Consider the following 20,760-nt stretch of genomic DNA (forward strand, 5'->3'; position numbering starts at 1 on the left):
AACAAGATGATGGATGAGCACAGGACAGGAGACCGTGACAATGACACACACCTTCTCATAGGTCCTGGTCCTACTTGGTAGCAAGCATGCTAGCTTTTGTACAGTACCAGTACCAATGGGGCATTGATACAAAGATCACACTTCTTGACGAAATGACCTTTGGGAATGCTATTAGTTTGATCTGTGTGTTTTCTCAGTAACTGGGTCCACAGTGCTGTGAATGTGGGGAGAAAGAGGATCACTTATAACAGAACAAAATCTCAAAACAAATTAACAGTACCCCACCGCTTCATTTCTCAAAATCAGGCAAGGCTCTCAATGCCTAGAGCGGCTGGCACATGCAGCGGTGACAGGAGCTAGAAACCACTGGTTGTGACCATCTCTGGCACTTTTTTTTTTTTTTTTTTTTTTTTTTTTTTTTTTTTTCCCTCTCAGCCTGAAACCTTTGCCTCAGGAGACTGTCTGAAGCAAAAGTAAGAAACAAAGAAAGATCTGGCGGAAAGCCTTTGGGACCGAGGAGAGGAGGTGGGACTCTGGGTTGGTGTTGGCACCTGACGCCCGCTGTTAATAACAGGGTTGATAATAGGTGCGTGCGTTCATAAGGTACTTGATTAAACAAAGGCGCTGTGTGATAAGAGTAACTAACAACAGCCCCACGTCTGAGTCGCCGCCTCCGACCTTTTCAACGTGCGCTTAGCATCAATTGCGGAGGACCGAATCTCACCTGACTCCAGCCCCTGAACACAAGTGTTTCCGAGTCCTAGGCCACCCAGGCTGGCAGGGGTGGTCCCCTGAGCGCACGAGGCACCCCACGAGGGGCGGGACCCACGGCCGTCCCGCCCGCACAGCGGCGCACGCCGCGAGCACCTGCAGCGGAGCTGCCACCCGCAGTCGCAGCGCGTCCGGTGGCCCAGCCTAGTCGCCAGCTCCCGCTCAGCTCATCGCCCGCCCGCCGCCGAGCTGCACTCCTCCAGCGCTCCCTCGGCCCCGGCGGGGACCGGGGACCCCTCAGCTGCCGCCATGCTGCTGCCGGTGCTCTACACGGGCCTGGCGGGGCTGCTGCTGCTGCCTCTACTGTTCACCTGCTGCTACCCCTACCTCCTCCAGGATGTGCGGTACTTCCTGCGGGTGGCCAACTTGGCCCGGCGGATACGCAGCTACCGGCAGCGGCGGCCGGTGCGCACTATCCTGCAGGTCTTCCTAGAGCGAGTGCATCAGACCCCGCACAAGCCTTTCCTGCTGTTCCGCGACGACACGCTCACCTATGCCCAGGTGGATCGGCGCAGCAACCAAGTTGCGCGGGCGCTGCACGACCAACTGGGCCTGCGACAGGGGGATTGCGTGGCCCTCTTCATGGGCAATGAGCCGGCCTACGTGTGGCTCTGGCTGGGACTGCTCAAACTGGGCTGTCCCATGTCGTGCCTCAACTACAACATCCGTGCCAAGTCTCTGCTGCACTGTTTCCAATGCTGCGGGGCGAAGGTGCTGCTGGCCTCCCCAGGTGAGCTACAGACCGCTGGCCCTAGGCCTGAGGGGAGTAGACTTGACTTGGCTGCGGGGCCACAGTGTGGTGGGAGGCCGGGAAGGAGGGAAAAGAGGTCAGTTCAGGGTGTATGACGCTCATTAATAATCTTTAGGATCACCAAGTGTGGGGTCCAGATTACTTACAAATACCCAACACCATGTTGAGTACTAAGCCACTGACTGGCTCTTATGCTGTGTTGTTGAGAGACAACACAAGAAAAAAATGTGTACCCATGTTCTGCATGAGGCAATTCCCACCCCCCACCCCCAATATTTATCCAGGGGACCACTGTATATGCACAATATTGCTTTTAATCCTCACAACATATAGAGGTTATTATGAAACTTAGAAAATGAAACCGGAGCAGCCCAGAGATCCAAAGCTTCTTGCCCTCAGTCTCAAGAAGACTTGGGGTTAACCAGAGGGATCCACCTCCAAGCCCGTTCCTCTAGTCAGTACTTAAAACATTTACGTTAAAATTCAGAGTCTTGAATGAGAACTGCAATGGACCCTGCCTGTAGACCTTGCTAGACTTCCAGTCATAGGAAAGTCACTTCTGATCCCTGTCATTTCACATATGTCCCCTGCTCTCAACAGTTAGTCTCTGAACTCCACCCTGGTATCCGGCTGCTTCTCACAGCCAGCAAGGAGGGGCCTAGGCCAGGGTACACTAGAAAGACATTAACGTCGAGACAGAAGATGAGGGAATCTAGAAGTCCACGTGTGCCAAACACTGTGATGGATGGTTTTAATATTCTGCTAAATTAAAGATCGTGCCTCCGCTGTATAATTGAGGAAACGGAAGCAAAATGTCTAGCCTAGATTCATCTTCAAACCCCACGCTCTTTCTTATCTAGTGCCATCCTCTCCACAGATGTACATTTTAGGGCTCCAGAGAGTCAGGAATCTATCTGCCCAACCCTTCCGTTCCTAGCTCAGCAATGAGGGAGGGTCAGCCATAACAACATATGAAAAAAAAATCATAAGGAAACGAAGCCGTTTGCCTAGAGCCCCCAGAAGTCAAAATGTCCATTTACCTCTAAGACACCAGAAAGTCTGTAAGCCTGTTGCACATGACATAAAATCCATCATACGAAAAAGCAGAGGCTTCAAACAAAAGCTTACAGGTGGAGAGATTATTTTAAAGGCAACAAACTATGCTAAGGGCCTGGTCCTTTAAAGACATTTCAAAAGGCTCTCTAAAGACTTCATGATTCAGAACTGGAAGGCTCTGGCAAGCCTGTTGCCTTCTTAGAGCGAAGTCATTAGGGCATTGACCTGTGCTCTGCCCCAGGAAGCACCTCCTGCATAGACCACCCCCCCACGCACTCCATTCCACTGGGGGGGGGACATCATGGTGCTTACAAGTTTAACTGACAAAGAGACTGAAGTGATTGATTGGCTTTGGTTTTATAATAGAGCCAGAAACACAGCTACAATACCTATATAGGCTGGATCTCTCTGGTCTGAAATGAACCAGAAGTGTCCAGGTTTCAGATTTTTTGGAATATTTTACATATATATCACGGGCCACCATAAGGATGCAGTCCAAGTCTCGAGAGTTTGCTTGTGTTCCACATACGCCATATTGCCTTAGCGTGAAGTTAAGTTTATACAGTATACTCAATAACGCTGTACAAAGAACAAAGCTACACGCTGTGGTGCTGCAGAGTCATGACCACGCTCAAGGAAACAGAATTTTGGACCACTTCAACTTTCAAATTAGGGGTGCTGGACCAGTACCTCCTGCCTCGAGCAGATAGCCATGGCCTGGCACATGACTACATGGATAAACACTGAAATTCCTACGTTCACATCAGACTCGACTCTAACTGGCCAGTGACCCTAAACCTATCACTAGCATTGAAATGAGAAACGGTTTAAAAATGAAAGTGTCCCATTTTCTCTGAATCCCTGAGAGTTCTTTTTACACGACACGGAGTTACACTCTGACCTAAAAAAGTTCCTGAGAGAGCAAAAGACAGAGTCCAAAGTTGCGTGTTTAGGTAGCTGTGCCATGTGGAAATGTGCAAACTAACCTTTGAGAAAGGCCACGCATCTGAAAACATGTTGTTTCTCCAAATAACAGAGGCACCTTTGTACATTATACACTCTGACCTGGAACAGTTTCTGTAAAGTTACCAGAGTCCAAAGTCTGGAGCTGAGTAGATGGGCCCAAGTGGAAAAGTGCCGAGTGGGCTGATTCTTAGGACTGTTTGGATAAGGCAGGACCTTGGACATACTGGAAGGCTTTCACTTTAACATGTTTAGGCCCACAAAAAGTTTATAAAAAGAAACTTCAGCAAGCACAAGAATTTTATTATTTTAAAAGACAGATTCCAAAACCTCGTCCCTAAGCTTAACAGGATCTCAATGGGAGCAGACCAGCCCTACCTCAGCCACAGATGATCTGAGGGCTAGTCTTTGAGACTCAGAATTCCACTCATTTTATAGCCAACCAAACGGAGGCCTGGAAGAGGGCATCCCTTGCCCAGGTCTGTGTGGATAGACAGCAACAAAGACCTAGAGACACACCCAGATTTCCCCCTCCCCCCACTCCCAGGGCGCTTGTTCATTGACCAGCAGTCTGAGTTTGGTACAGTAAGGTGAATTGGTTTTCTTTTGATGCTAATTAGCATATATAATATTAGGTTTAGTTATGACATCTTTATTTAAATTTTGGTTTTGTAGACGGGGCCTGGTGATGCACACCTTAATCGCATCACTTAAAAGGCCTATGTGAGTCCAAGGCTAATCCGTCTACATGGCAAATTCCAGGCCAGCTCGGACTATGTTGTGAGAGTCTGTCTCAGAAAAAAAAAAAAAATGTTGATTCTCTTCTCTTCTTCTCTGCTGTCTCTGTGACACTGGCTTGTCCCCTTTCATTGCCACCCATAGTCTCCTTTCTGCTTGTGTCCTAATTCCCCTTCCTCGTCCTTTCCCCCTCTCAAGATCTTGTGTGTACACACACACACACACACACACACACACAAATCCAAATGTGGGAGAGAACATGTAATTTTTATCTTTCTGAGTCTGAGTTGTCTCACTTAGCACTTCCAGTTCCATGCATTCCCCTGCAGGTTTCACGGTTTCGCTCTTCAGTCCAGCTGAGTACAGTTCTGTTGCTTCAGAGTTACGTTCTCGCTGTCCGCTAACCCAGGGATGGGTGTCTAGGCTGGCTCCACTCCTGCTGCTATGAATCATGTAGCAGCGAGCTTGGCAGTGCAGGTGCCCCTGTGAGCAGATTCCCAGGAGGGGAAGATCTGGGTCATATAGTAATTCTATTTTTTTTTTTTTTTGAGACAACTCCATACCGGTTTCCATAATGGCTTTACTGGTTTACATTCCCAGAGGTCGTGAATAAAGGTTCCTCTTTCCCCCCACATCCTGCCCAGAAAGCATGTGACCCTTCCAAGACCCTCCCCAGGAACTGCTGGTTGTCTGGGAAGAGACAGCTTCTCTGCTCCACAACAAGGAGAGTCTCTCAACCCTGATTATTTCCTCACTTTCTGCTTCAGTTGCCTCAGTGCACTTTGTCTTGAGGATGAGATCACACAGAAGGCATTAAACACATCTTTGTTGAATTGAAGAGTGCTACCATTCTGGCGGGTTATAGCAGGTTTTCTTTCCGGAGGCTTGAGATCCACTGAGATGAGCCTGAAGGCGTGATGTGCCACAGTCAAATGCGTCTCAGTGTGAGAAAAGCTGTTTCAATTCAGTCACCCCAGGCTCAGCCTCAGACCTCCCACCCAAAGGCTCTGCTAATAAACCCTTCTGTCCAGCCCCTCCGGCAGTAAAGCATATGTGCCCTCTCCGCATCTCACAGCAGAGGGGGAACAGGTGGTGAGCATAGATGGACTGGGACCACACTGAGATCTGTGACCAGATTCTGGAAGGCCCTGTACAATGACCTAAACTCACACACCAAGTGAGTAGTATCTTCAGGAAGTGAGATTCCTGGCCCAGTAGCCCAGGGTCTGAATGGAGAGCTAGCTTGGTGTTCTTAAACATGTGTCTTCTCCCCCTGCTTATAACTAAAGTTTGCAAAGGGGGGTGGGAGTTATATAGCTTCATTCCAGAGAAAAACTAGTGTATTTCTAGCATATATAGGAATGAGTTCATTTTGTTTAGAAACAGGAGGACAGGAGAGAGGTTAAAACAGAGAAATCTCTCAATCGGCTGTTTGTGTTACAAAATCTGAAGGAGAAGGCTTAACAGTTCTCTGGATAATGAAATATGAACAGCCAGCATTTGAAAGAGCTTCCCAGAAGACTGGTAAATAAGAATATAGATGCTTAATAGACACGTGTGGTGGCTGCTTACGTCAGATGTTCGTTGTCACACGGTGCCTGGTGTGTGACCTGGTCATCTCATGATAGGAAGTGTCCTTCCTTTATCTGGGGCCTGACTAGAGAACAATAGCTTTAATTGAGAAAGATGGAGCCAGGCGGTGGTGGCGCATGCCTTTAATCCTAGCACTCGGGAGGCAGAGGCAGGCAGATTGCTGTGAGTTCGAGGCCAGCCTGGTCTACAAAGCAAGTCCAGGACAGCCAAGGCTACACAGAGAAACCCTGTCTCAAAAAACCAAAAAAAAAAAGAGAGAGAGAAAGATGAAAACTAAACCCAAGCAAATTAATGGCACAAATGTAAGATGGAATATGGCTCTCTGTTAAATTTTTATTTGTGCCCATTAGACTTTTTAACCGGAAGAGAGCACCTTTTTACCTAGGGTGAGTGCTTTGTGTGGGAAGGAAAGGAGGCGTGTCCGTGACAGAAAAGGGTTCTAATATGCAGCATATTGTACAGCTGACAATGAGTGGTCACTACCACTCCAAACTACTGCTAGCAATGCGAGCCTCAGGCGCTTCAACAGCTGTTTGGGGAGTATGTTAGCACCACTTTGAAATGTGTCCCTTATTTTTCTGAATGAAATTGGAAAGACACAAATCCTCACCCTGAGTGACCCGGCTCAGCTGCCTCACACCCATCACACCTTTGTCCCTGCGTCCTTTCTGTGGACTTATCTGTCAGCACTTTTGGGATCTTTTAGCTAACTTAGTGGGTCATGTCTTCCAGCACCCTCGCAGTGGCACAGCAGGCTGCTAGAGTGCATGTCTGTCTCCTGTTGTGAAGCTTCAGACTGAGCTTTAGCGCTGGCTGGCTCTGCCCAGGACGGGGAGTGTGGATTGAGTTCCTCCGCCTCCTTTCTTTCTGCTTTCCATGGATATTTTCTTCTTTCTTCAAAAGAGAGGGGGTTGGTGGGAACTAGTATACAACTTAATTTTTTGTTTTGTTATAGTTTTTGAGACAAGGTCTTGCTATGTAGCCCTGGCTGGCCTCAAAGTCAGCAACTCGCCTGCCTTTGCCTCTATGTGGTTTTTGAGACTTTTCTCTTAAGATCTGAAATCACTTGATCCTTCTCTCTCTCTCTCTCTCTCTCTCTCTCTCTCTCTCTCTCTCTCTCTCTCCCTCTCTCTCCCTCTCTCTCCCTCCCTCCCTCCCTCCCTTCCTCCCTCTCCTCTTCTCTCCATCTCTCCCCTCTCCCCACTCCTACCCCCCACTCCCCCACCTCTCTGTGGATGGTGTTTGTGTGTGTGTTTGTGGTGTGTGGTATTGACTGCCCACCTCTGTCACCTCTAGGGCAGCTGAAACTTGGAACTCATTGACTGGCAGCCAGCAAGCCATAGGCATCCTCCTATCTCCACCCCAGCCACTTCCCCAAGCTCTAGGGTTACAAGAGTGGATGGGACCCTGCCTGACTTTTACGTGGGTGCTGGGATCCGAACTCCAGTCTTCACACTTACACAGCAAACACTGCTAGCCATGTGCTCATCTCCTGCCCATCGCTTAGTGTCCCACCACCCAGCACACGCTGCTTTCTCGGGGAGCGAATATTTCCCTCTACAGTGTAAACCTAGACCAAAGAGGAACTGCCAGATCTATTCCGCAGCCTTCCAGCTCCCTCTTCACCTTCCCTGGCTTTCAATGAAGCCTGAGCTGTTCTGGCCATCGGGATACACCATGATTGCCTGTTACTCATACTGGGAGTCCACATGCTTGAACACACACAGAGCAAGGCAAGAGGACACCCCCTTCTACAAGGCAAAGTCACTTTGTCAAAACTTAAACCACGAGGCAAATGCAAAGACATTGGAATTCTGAGCGACCAGTCATAATTGTTTTTATTTAGTGTGTCCCAGTCCACTTGTAGAAATGAGGCTACAAGAATGTCCCTACATCTCAATGTAATGTATGTAAGGCCACCTTACAAAAACAGTTTAGACAAATGAGAAATGTAACACTTGTCTGCCTGAGGATGACAGGCATGGCAGATGCTGTGGCAATGCCACTTGTTGACTCCTTCTGGCCTTGGGTACCCCTTCCTAAGCTGCTAGGGACTCTCAGCTGAGACCCTTTCCAGGACCTGGTTTAGTTAAAGAGCCACACCCCCAGTCGGAGCGCATTCAGTGAGTGAGCCAGCCTGATTGGCTGACAGGAAAGCCTAGAGGCTGGGCTCAGCTCCCTTAATTTGAGACAATGCTGAAGTCCCATTTCAGGTCCCAGTGAGGACCTGCTGGAGATGCCGCTGCTGTGACTGTATTGGTTCAATAGCTGCCTCTATCAAATCTACTTCTCCTGGTCACCCCACAGGGTCAGCCCCCCAAAACAACCCCTACAAACTTCAGCTTCCCAGTCCAGAGGGACTCAGGCTGTGACAAATGGATTTATTTGAGTTTGTGTGCCCTAGTTGGTTGTCATGTCAACTACATAGCCAACAGGTACCATTCAAACACAGGGTTTTATATTCCAGTCTTCACATCAGTAGCTTTAACTCGGGGGAGGGAAGACTCCTCTAGTGACTCGAGCAAGACTCGAGGTGACGCCATATAAATCATACAGGGCAGAGGCCATGGCTACTACCCTTTCTTTCAAAGAAAAGGACCATAGGCCAAGTGCCTGCAGAGAGCTCTCGTATACAGAAGTCATTTCGTTTTACTTTATTAAAAGCTTATCCACTCAAAGTATTCCAAGTTGCAAATCCTCTCAAGTAATCAGTTTCAACTTGTTCCTGGTCCTCTGAGTTGAAGCCGTCCTCTGTACAAGAAGTTATGATCCCTTAATTGCCGGGATTTCACAGTTGACTGGATGTGAATCTGTCACACTGTGCACTAAACATCGTGGGACAGGTGTGCTCAGACCTGTGTGGGAGCCAGAAGTGAAGGTGGCAGAAGAGGCTTGCCCCTAGGCTGCCTTGAGGGAGGACGAAGGATTTTTAAGTGACTGGGGATGAAAGGCCATTTTAAGCAAGTGGGATGGCCAGGACGCGGGTTATTAAATGCAAGCACGTTGAATAGGGCCTTCGCATGGGGTATGTGAGTAGAGGAAAGGGGCAGAAGCAAGCAATCAGAGTCAGGGATGAGACCATGGGGCCCCTGCGCAGCTCCCAGTGAGGAGAACGGGCTCCATCCTAAGGGATGTGCAACCACTGCAGAACTGTGAATGGGGGAGGAGGGCCGCTGGACAGTGAGCGGTAGTAAAGCCCGTGTACTGGAAGCAGAGAGAGACTGACAGCGACGAGACTAGTCAGGAAGCAAGTGCTTGCAACTCCAGTTCCAGGGAATCCAATACCCTGTTCCAGCCTCTACAGACAGCAGGCATGTGTGCGGTACATATGCACACACGCAAGCAAGACACCCATACACATAAAATGACTACAAGCAAGTCTTTAAAAAAAAATAATATGCAACCTACAAGAAGAACATTATGATAGGCAGATTTGGGCCCAGGGATCCTGCTCAAACTAAGGCACCAGCCAAGGACAATACAGGCAATAAACTTTAAAGCCCTACCCAGATCTAGCCAATGGACAGAATATTCTCCACAGTTGAGTGGAGAGTGGGATATGACTTTCACACAAACTCTGGTGCCTCATATTTGACCATGTCCCCTGGAGGGGGAGACCTGGTGGCACTCAGAGGAAGGATGGCAGGTTGCCAAGAAGAGACTTGATACCCTATGAGCATATACAGGGGGAGGTAATCCCCCTCAGTCACAGTCATAGGGGAGGGGAATAAGGGAAAATGGGAGGGAAGAATGGGAGGATACAAGGGATGGGATAACCATTGAGATGTAACAAGAATAAATTAATAAAAACTAAAAAAAAAAAAAAAATATGCATGCTTACTTCAGTTAATACTATTCAGGACAGGTAAGCCCAAAAGGTGTTTTATTTTGTAGATTGAGGGCACATAATCAAAGTAGGAAGTGTGAAGTAAGGTTTGCATATTAAGTCAGACCTTTTTTTTTTTTTTTTACCCAACCCATGGAAAAAATAGATTTGTTTGTGATACCTGAACACTCGCCTGTGATATAGATATTGTAACAATGATGGCCTTTAGTGTGTGGCATGTTCTGGAAATGCCTGTTTCTCTGTATTAGTATTTCAGTGACATACACTTAATGTTTGGTTTTGCACAATGCCCATTTCTGTGATAGCATCTACCAACCATCTGCTGTGCTTGGTGTGTGTGTGTGTGTGTGTGTGTGTGTGTGTGTGTGTGTGTGTGTGTGTGTGTGCATGCGTGCGCATGTGCACCCACTTTTAAAAACATCAAATTCCATATTAAAATCCATAACCAGGGAGGCATGTCGGCACACACCTTTAATGCCACCCCTGGGGAGGCAGAAGCAGGTGACTCTCTGGGGGTTTGAGTCCAGCCTGATCTACATATCGTGTTCTAGGGCAGCCAGGACTTCATAGTGAAACACTGTCTCAAAAAGAAAAAAAAAAATGTATAGCTGTAAGCACCACTCGTATCCATACATTTTAGCAAGATATAGGTTGGCGCAACATTTCATGAAGTTTATGTCACTCCGTACATGTTTAATCAGCTAATGTGGTTTGCTTGGCTTTTCCCCACTAATTCAAGAGCTCCAAGAAGCTGTTGAGGAGGTTCTGCCAGCCCTGAAAAAGGATGGCGTGTCCGTCTTTTACGTAAGCAGAACTTCTAACACAAATGGCGTGGACATACTGCTGGACAAAGTGGACGGAGTGTCAGCGGAACCCACCCCGGAGTCATGGAGGTCTGAGGTCACTTTTGCCACACCGGCGGTGTACATTTATACGTCAGGTACCACAGGTAAATAAGCAAGGATTTCCAAGACCCGGGGCCTGTCCTGAAGGGGCTAACCGCCCGCCTGACCTTTCAAATCTGCTGTTTCTCTAGCAAAGGTTATCACTAATACTTTAGAGAATTTAGATCTTTACCTGTGAAAACTAATCTTACTTCATCACACATGATCTTATTTGCTTTTCCCCGGCTCTACACACACACCCACTCAGTTGCTCTAAAACATATAAACAGTTAACTAACAACTTTTTTATATAAAAAAAAAATAGTTGAGGTCCTGAATGTGTCCAGAAATTTTTAATGCTTATAGTATTTTGATCCTTTTATATCCAGAATTCAAATATAATATGTAATAAATATAAATGGCACATACCAGTCTTTTTCTTTTTTTTTTTTTACTGAATGTTTACTTTAAATAGATAATAAAAAGAAGCTTGGAAAGGCATAGTAAAGCCTATGCCAGTAACGTGATGTGTGTAAGCTTTTATTCATCAGTTTTCCAAATCGTCCTACCAACAGAAAGATGGATGTCATAAGTAACCAACTGTGTGTCCACTGCGCGCAGACACTGCCTTAATACATGGGACTTCTACCTCATGTCATAAGAATAATAGACTGCTTAGATGAGGTTGTAAACTTGGATTATAACTGAAAAGAAATTAGCTTTTAGTTAGTGATGGGGAAATCCAATCCTAACACTGGAAAGTATGGAACTTCTTCACCGTGCAAGTTTTGCAAGGAAATGGAAAACTTACATTCAGGAGTGTTTCCTAGCACTCCAAAAATTAATCGCATAATTCAGCATTGGTATTTAACAGGAAAACAGTCTGACTGGTGTATATTTTGCTGTTTTTTTTTTTTAATCTGTGGATGAAATCTTTGCATATTACTCTTGTATAAAGTAATTAAATGAGTCCATCTAAGCAGTGAGAGAGCAAAGTGTTTTCTCTATTCCTCACAGGAAATCAGTAGCACAAAAGTATGTAATGGTTACAAAATATTCTTCTTGATTTATTGATTAATGTAAAATCTTAAATTAAGAGAGTTCTGAAAGTACTCAAAGCACAGAAGCTGAATTCTTTAAAAAATGCAACTTTTACTATTCAAACGATTCTTTTTTATCGTGAATACGGTTGATTTGTTAATGGTTTCTTGTATTTCCCAATGTTAGTATCGGACAGGGCATTACCATTAGATCAGTGCCCTGCAGCACTGACTAATTAAATGAGTTTGGAGTTGTGTTTAGAGTGATGGCTGGCTTGCTTTTCACAGAACTAATTGTTGTACGAGCAATGCTTGGCCAAGTGCTGAGCCCTGGGAACCCCGCCTTCCTCATCACAACTTAGAGTCACCTCCTTGGGTCTTGAGCTCTAGCTCAGCCCCTAAGTAGTGATTTCAGCCTCACCGCTAACCCCATCGTCTGTGAGGAGCAGGAAAGCATACTTTGAAAGGGAAGTCTTTTAGCTAGGCGTGGTGGCACACGTCTTTAATCCCAGCACTCAGGAGGCAGAGGCGGGTGGATCGATGAGAGTTCGAGGCCAGCCTGGTCTACAAAGTGAGTCCAGGACAGCCAAAGTCACACAGAGAAACTCTGCCCTAGAAAAAGCAAAAAATCAAAAAAAGAAAGAAAGAAAGAAAGAAAAAGAATAGTGAGGGAGGAGGTCCCCCTCGGTCTTAGACCTAGGAGAGGGGAATAGGGTGAAAGCTGGACGGAGGGAAGATACAAGCATAGCATAACAATTGTGTTGTAATCTGAATAAATTAATAAAAATTTTTAAAAAAGAAAAGAAAGTCTTTTAATTGTGAAAATTATTATTGGGGAAATGCAAGTGTGCTTAGTTTAACACACTAAAGCTACAGCAGAGACCATTTATACCTCTCAGATTGGCAGGGAGCCCAGTGTTTACCCTTTCATTGGCAAGGCGATGAGGAAACAGTCTCGTGTTTTGCAGGCCAGGGGGTGAGTGGGGATCCCCCTCACAACTGACAATGTATGCTTTATGTGCTCAGATTACAAACATATGGTTTTTGTCCTGTGACATCATTTCATGGTGTGAATTGCCATGTGAACAGGTAAGTCACGATGGTATCACTTGAAGTAGCAATACATAAATAAATCATAACATTACTCATGTAACAGATGCGAGGCAGCGGGGGAATCAATGACTCGATACACAAGGGAAGTCTATAAATGTGGACAGATCTTCCCAAAAAAAGTACTCTATATTTGTGTTTTGAATAGAATTGACAATTACATGTCATTACCAAGGATAATGGCTTAGTTTAGTGGTCTGCACTATTGAGTCTCTGAAACTTAGTTTCTTCATTGTGACTTGGATAAGGTGGTTTGATTTATTGAAAAATTTATTGAAAAAATTGAAATTTAAAAAAAAAAATGCCTTACAAAGTAGTGAGCCCAAAATAGGGATCCAATCTCTTCAAGTCATTACTGTCATCTGCCTGTCTCAAGACTCGGCGGCAAACTGTACCTTAAAAACCAAATACAGCCTCCACATGTCCTCGGAACATGTCCTTCACTGGGGCCTTTACGTATGCGCACAGTTGCTTTCAGCACACTAGCAGAGATGAGTCAGCCCAACAGTCACCATATGACCCCACAAAACCTAAATTATTTACTCTCTGGTGGTTTTCAGGAATTAAAAAAGACATGCGTGTCTGATTGCTCATCCCGCCCCCCCAACCTTCCTCATGCCATTCTCCCAGCACAGTGTGAAGGAATTTTATACACCAGAGCTCACTCCCGTGCCGTAAATGGCCAACCCAACTCACTGATGCCTTCTCTTGTGTCTCTGCAAAGGTCTTCCAAAAGCTGCAACCATCAATCACCATCGCTTGTGGTACGCAACCGGCCTTGCTATGGCAAGTGGAATTAAGGCCCATGATGTCATCTACACCACTATGCCCTTATACCACAGCGCAGCATTTATGATTGGCCTCCATGGATGCATCGTGGCTGGTAAGTTCAGTTTCTCTCCAGGCATCAGGAGTTGTCACACACTCACACCTACTCAAAGGGAAAAACAAACCTGGCTACTTTCCTGTGTACCGGAAATAGTATTTGCTTCTGCATTGACCCTAAGGCGTTGTGGTTCACGCATCATGAGCACACGTCACGTGGTTCACATCATGAAGTTAATTAGTCTAAATTAATTTCTATTTCATTGTGCCTTAACTGTTCAATATATCTAGGAAGAATTCCTGTAAAATAATTTATGCCTTTACCCAGGATTCTTAGGTTCTGTAAATAGTTCTCCGACTTCAGAAGCTTGCGTGTCACTCTCCATCAGCGTCTGACTCAAGTGTCTCTCCCCACTGTCCTTATTCTTTCTCCATTCTATTTCCACAGCTTCCTGGTGGCAGTCAGGCTAGCTGACCTGCCATCAGCTCCCCTCCCTTCTCAAACATCACCATCCAAATATGAGTTGGCATTGTCTGTCCCTCCAGGGGAATTTATGTTGCTTTTACCCATGGAGGTTCAGCCCCATATCTCTCTTTTTGAGAAAACTAGTCCTTATTCTTTCACTGAAGTAAATAACTCAACTCTTCTCCAATGTGACATTTTGTTTTAAATAAGCCTTTAAGATAGACACGTTTATTTGAAGTAAAATATCTAGAACTAGGGGCTGGAGAGATGGCTCAGAGGTTAAGAGCACTAGCTGCTCTTCCAGAGGTCCTGAGTTCAATTCCCAGCAACTACATGGTGGCTCCCAGCCATTTATAATGAGATCTGGTGCTCTCTTCTGGTGTGCATGTATACATGTAGACAGAGCACTGCATACATTATAATAAATCTTTTAAAAATATATGGAGCACATATATACATACATTCATGTGTGTGTCTCTGTGTCTGTGTGTGAGTGTGTGTGTGTGTGTGTGTGTGTGTGTGTGTGTGTGTGTGTGGGTGTGTGTGTGTGTGTTTGAGATAAGTTGAATGTTTGTGATTCTGAGCCCTGGTAGGATAGTCTTAAAGGCAGGGCCCTTGCACGTGTTAGGCCACATGTGTGCAGCTTTGGAACACTGGATTGCTGTCTTGATAAGCAGGTCTAGTAGACAGTCTCCTTGCTGGCTCTGCACTCCCCCTTAAAAGGCAGTGAAGACAGGATAGTCATCCCCAGACAAGAAACAATGCCCTTTGTAGACTTGCTTGTGCCTTGCTTTTGACCCTGATATCCTCCAAAACTGGGAGAAATCATTATTTTTAATGTAAGCTAGCCTGACTATGATCATTTTTTTTATAGCATCTTGAACTAGAACTCATGGTCCAAGCATCCATTTCTCTCTTTTCTCTATTCTTTTTTCTCTGAATGCCTTGCCTGGCATCAGACCCGCCCTTCAGGAGGGGAAGCTGCTGAGCATAGGCATACTCCTGGGTCCTCAAGAACAGACCAGTTGGGGCTCTGAAACAGACAAATAAGACCTTCAGCACCACAATACAGGCAAAAGGAGAAATATATTTTTGAAAGTCTCTTTTCAACACACTAAGTGAATAACATGAAAAGTGGGGGGTGGGGGCGGGGGAGCAGGGCTTCCTGTTGCTACTGTAACAAATTGCCAGAAGCTCAATGGCTTCCAGCAGCACAAATTGGTTTTCTCATTGTTCTGGAAGTCAGAAGCCCTAAGCTTCCAGGCTGCGCTCCCTCTGGATGCTGGGACCCGTGTCCCAGGCTTCCCCACTTTTAGAGGCTGCCATCTTCAAAGCATATCCTCCAACTCCCCCATTTACTTTTCTTCCTTTTTAAAGACCCTTACGATTGATTGGGTGAGGAAATAGTCTGGGGAATCTTACCACCTCCAGACCCTGATACATAACCACACACCTTGCCTTGCCACACAAGAAATACAGTCTTGGCTCTGGTGGCAGGTCTCTCTCCCCCATCTCCTCCTCCCCCCTCCCTCCCTCTCCCCTTCTCTCCTTCTATCCCCTTCCAAGGATCTCGCTGCCTCCATCTCATAACCCTCATTTGAGCACCCAGATTGTATTGGAATGGTTTTTCGAGCATCTTCTCTTCTGTAGATTGGAGGCTCAACGTGGGTGAGAGCACATCTTCCTAACACTTTGCATTAACTATAACATGTACTTACCATGCGTTCGATTTTTTTTTTCTAACTAGAGAGATGTTTTCTGTGCCTTTTCTATAGGGGCTACTTTTGCTTTGCGAAGCAAATTTTCAGCCAGCCAGTTTTGGGATGACTGCAGGAAATACAATGCCACTGTCATTCAGTACATTGGCGAACTGCTTCGGTATCTGTGCAACACACCCCAGGTAACACTCCCCGCGTCTTAATATCTGTGTTGAGTGATTGTTAATATCTAGTGTTGAATTATCATTGTAATAAACCAGCGGTTACCCCTTGACCAGCTCTATACCCAAATAACCACACAGAGAGACGAGGATCTATTTTGTTAGCCTATAGCACAATGCTGTGCACTATACTTGCTTTTTTTACTCATACCCCAGGTCCAGCTCATTTCTCCTGGTGCTTCCCAGTCTGCCCCTCGTGATTCCATCCCGTCCTTCCTCCTCTTTCTCCCCCCTTCACTCACCAGGATGTCCCACCCTATTCTCTGTTATTGTTCAGCACTGGTTCGTTAGTTTTTATTGGCAATGCAGAGAACAAGCGGTGACATGTTTACACAAACCTGAGACAGGGGATACTTAGAACAAACATCACAATCCAATGTCCATATTGAAACCAAATCATGAGGTACAGAAACCAGCATTTGAGTAAACAAGGGCAAACTGAACACACCCCGCAAGAACATTATGCCAACATATCTCTTTTAAACCGATGCCATAGCCAGGCTCCCTGGCACGGGGTCAGGCATCTGCTGATTCATCAATCTCAGTTTTCTGTTTAGATGACAGTTAGTTGTTGTGCTAACAGGCCTGATAACACGTGTAACCTGTGGAAGGACCTCAATGGAGAACAATGACTATTCATCTTAGTCCAGGTTTTTATTCTTTGTCTTGCTACATGTTTTTACATCTTCCCCTTCCTTGTGTTCGTGAAAAGCCACAGCCAACCCCACTTCAAATAACAGGTCATATGCTAACCCATCTGAGTCCATCCGGGCAAAAGCCACTTATCCCTTCTCCTGTCTGTGTCTCTGCCTCTTGTGTTGTGTGTGTGTTTCTTGCTCCCTGTCTTCTCTGGGCCCTGTAACTTTTTAATGGTTTTGTCTCCTCAACATCCCTTGCCCTCCCTTCTCTACCAGACTCATTTAGAAAACTTTTACTTGGTACTTTTTAATGAATAAATCTACCCCAGCTTTGAAAGAAGCAAATCAGATCTGTTCAAGGTAACTCCAAGGATCTTGGGTCTGCCCTGCTTGGAGCTATTCATGAACATTGACAGCATTGCTCACAAGAACTGCCCTTGCACCGACTCTGGCAGCTTCCTTGGGACCTGATCAGATTTCCAATGAATGGTGTCATTGCTATTGTTTGGCTCCTGCTAAGTTTTGGCCTTATGAACTTACTCTGTCCCACACAGAGTGTTTAGTTGCATCTCTGACCTTCATTCCCAAGATATCCGTAATATCTCCCTTGCCCTTCGCTAGCCCATGATAATTACAATGTCTGTAGATATTGTCAAATATCCTCTAGCAGACAAATCTGATCCTTTTTGAAAACCGCTTCACTGACCAGTACAGGACATCCACCAGCTTTTAATTCCTTTAAGCTATCCAGTCAACAAAAAATCAAACTCAAAGGACCACTGAGTTGATTAATCACTGTTGGTAAACATCTGTTATATTCAGCTTACACACCCAGAGCTATGTGGCAAGGCAAAAGAAAATGAGCCACTGCTCCTGCTCCTCCACCCAGCTTCCTTTCCTCACTCCAGTCAGCCTAGGTGCTGCTCACTGGGAGCCCCTCCCACAATAGCCAAGCCCGCCCATCCTGATATTCCGCCTTGTTGCTATGTCTCCTGGCACTTGTCACACCTTCATACCTGAAGGATTATTGTCTGTCTTCTTTTCCCACTAGTGAATTTTCCATGCAAAGGCTTTGTTCTCAACTCCCCAGGATGGAGATTAGACACCAGCATCCCGGGCACCAGCAAATTCTGTTTACTGAACTTCTATCCTAAGATCTTGCTCTAGGGGAAAAAAAAATATTTGCTTGAGTTGAATGAATAATTTTTTTTCTTCCAAAATGTTCAGGCTTAACATACTTGTAAATTTTTTTTGAAAATTGAACAGACACATAAAAGTTATAATTATCTATGGGCTAAAGCAGGACCTTTTCCCTGAGAGTATTTTTCAGCATTAATATTTTACCTGGTCCTACAGATTACATACCTACCTACTATAACCCAGCAGTATGTGTGCTGTACACACACACACACACACACACACACTTGGATCTTTCCCTATTTTTATTTCATGTTTGTTTGTTTGTTTGTTCAAGACAGGGTTTCTCTGTGTAGCCCTGGCTGTCCTGGACTCACTCTGTAGACCAGGCTGGCCTCAAACTCACAGACCACCTGCCTTTGCTTCCCTGAGGTCTGGGATTAATGGTATGCACCACCATGCCCGGCTTCCTCATTTTTCTTAATGCTAATCTCAAATGCTGGAAAACGATGATGGGTTTTACACTTTCAAAATACTAAATGCTATGATGTGTGGTCTGTGTATAGACCCTTGTCTCTAACTGGGTCTGGCAGCTATGGGTTGCCCCTGAGCACTGCCTGTCCACAGACTGCATGTAAGAATCCTGTGGAATGAACCAGGTTATCTCAAAAAGCCCTCAGTGGAGGAACTTTATGAATCACAGAACATTATAGGAGACCCAGATTCTCTGCACTCAGGAAAGAGGTCAAGAAAAGTTTTACTGGCACCTGTGCCTATGTGGCAATACACCACACATAAAAAAATAATAATTAAAATGAAAGAATTCTAAGGACTTCTCAAAAAAGACTGAGTTAAAAACTCAAACTCACAGTACAAACTCTGGGTCAGCATGATTAGGAACTGCGTCACCCTCAGAGCCACTGAGAAGAGTAGGCTGTAACCCGAGTACTGAGTCGCCAAGTACTGAGTCGCTGAGTACTGAGTCGTAAGGGTACTTACTGATCTGGCAAGCGAAAAGACTCCCCTTGGCATGGCATGGCTCATCCAGAGACTCTAGGTAGGGCCAGCACTGAAAAGTGGAGGCTGCTATGGCTGTCCTCTCCTCTTCTTAACCACGTTCAGTAGCTTTCCTGGTAGAGCAGAGGGCATGGAAGAGCGGGACCCCGGGCATAGTTTTCCGGATCATAGCTCAGATTTGGCTCCCAGTAGTTGAGTCTTCTGTGTCGATGCTTTGTCGTCTTCCTTGTCCTGCCGAGCATACACTTAAATGAAAGATCACTCTCCTTCCCGTCCTCAGTGTGAAGTTGTTCCGTTCCCATGTTGCCATTGTAGTTGCCTAAAAAACAGTATCCTTTAAGGAAAAAAAAATTTCAATTTTTTTCCTTTTTAGATTTATTTATTTAGTGTGTATGTGGTTTTTTGCCTGAACTTATGTCTGTACGTTACATGTGTGTCTGGTGCCAGCAGGGATCAGAAGGGGAAGTCGGATCTCCTATAATTGGAGTTACAGATGGTTGTGAGCTGCCACGTGGGTGCTGGGGGGCCAAACCTGGGTCTTCTGCAAGAGCAGCCAGTGCTCCTTAAGGCAGAGCCATCTCTCCATCCCCCTTCTTCAGCTCAAGATGTTGCTAACACTGAGCGTTTCTGTCGTCTAGTCAGGAACTAAGTGACTGCAAAGGGTTCTCAAAGAGATTCTGTGTATCTTCTGGGAGGTGTGGCCAAGGAGAGCACAGAGAGACAGGGAAAAGGAAGCCAGGAGCATTCTGGGAGTCACAAGATACTTTGAAGGGAGGTGAGATGAACAGGGTGCTGGTGGCACTGTAGGCATCAGCTTACTTCCCTATTGATGTCCCGTTCTTAATATGTGGTGACCTCTCGGGCCTCTTCTACCCTGAGCTTTTTGTTTCTTTTTTTTTTTTTTTTTAAGATGTATTTGTTTATTATGTATACAGCATTTCACCTGCATGTACACCTGCACACCAGAAGAGGGCACCAGATCTCATTATAGGTGGTTGTGAGCCTCCATGTGGGTGCTGGGAATTGAACTCAGGACCTTTGGAAGAGCAGCCAGTGCTCTTCACCTCTGAGTCATCTCTCCAGCCCGCTTCTTGTTTCTGAAACACCCAAATTCTGGTAGAAACAGGACAGAGTGGGATGTGCCAACACAGGGTGCAGAGTAAACAGAGGCAAAACAGGAGAAAGAGGGAGAGAGGGGAGAATCAGGAAGGTTTGCCAGAGGCAACACACTGTGATGGGCACAGGGAAGTTCTCCAGCCTGGCAGAGAAAGGGTGCTTCGGTTGATCTGGGCTGACAGGGAAAGCGGCAGAATGTGTGTTAGAACTGCAAACAGCTCTGCATGAGGAGGTGAGCTGAATGTGTAGCCTGGGACACAGAGCATGACAGATGTGAGCGTGACAACAGGTGACTGAGGAGCCTCCCGTGGAAGGGTGAGGTGGGAGATGGCATTTCTAAAGAGGGCTTGGGTCTGCAGAGGGGAGGAGAAGGCAGCCGGGTGGAGCCTTCCTTGTGTACAGCACAGTGGGTGTTAAGAACATGGACTGGTGGGGGCAGGGAGTGGCTGGAGAGATGGCTCAGAGATTAAGAGCACTGACTGTTCTTCCAAAGGTCATGAGTTCAATTCCCAGCAACCACATGTTGGCTCACAGCCATCTATAACGAAGTCTGTATACATAATAAATAAATAAATCTTTAAAAAAAAAAAAAAAAAAAAAAAAAAAGAACATGGACTCAGGAGTTTTGGAAGACAATGAAAATCTTTCACCTCTTGGATGTTACACAAAAATGAGGAAGTCAAGGGGGAAAGCGCACACGCTGCTTTATCTACAGAGCTGAGAGGTGATTGGACCAATAGTTCAGCAGTTAAGATTATTTGGACCAGAGTTCAATTCCCAGCATCGACATGGTGGTTCACAACTATCTATAACTCCAGTTCCAGGAGTCCTGACACATCATTTTCTGTCCTCCTCTGGCACCAGAAATG

The 20,760-nt window shown here is 45.9% G+C and overlaps 1 protein-coding gene across 1 annotated transcript in view; it reads left to right on the forward strand.

Annotated features, from left to right (window-relative positions):
* The first annotated feature begins 835 nt into the window (after positions 1-835).
* Positions 836-20,760, forward strand: part of Slc27a2 (solute carrier family 27 member 2) — a 37,105-nt gene continuing 17,180 nt past the window's right edge. The window contains exons 1-4 of the mRNA XM_051144550.1: positions 836-1,501; positions 10,459-10,668; positions 13,478-13,636; positions 15,820-15,944. Of these exons, the coding sequence (XP_051000507.1) occupies positions 1,021-1,501; positions 10,459-10,668; positions 13,478-13,636; positions 15,820-15,944 (975 nt within the window). The 5' untranslated portion in view covers positions 836-1,020. The remainder of the gene's footprint in view (positions 1,502-10,458; positions 10,669-13,477; positions 13,637-15,819; positions 15,945-20,760) is intronic.

The sequence above is a fragment of the Acomys russatus genome, chromosome 4, assembly GCF_903995435.1.
Source record: "Acomys russatus chromosome 4, mAcoRus1.1, whole genome shotgun sequence".
Lineage (NCBI taxonomy): Eukaryota > Metazoa > Chordata > Mammalia > Rodentia > Muridae > Acomys > Acomys russatus.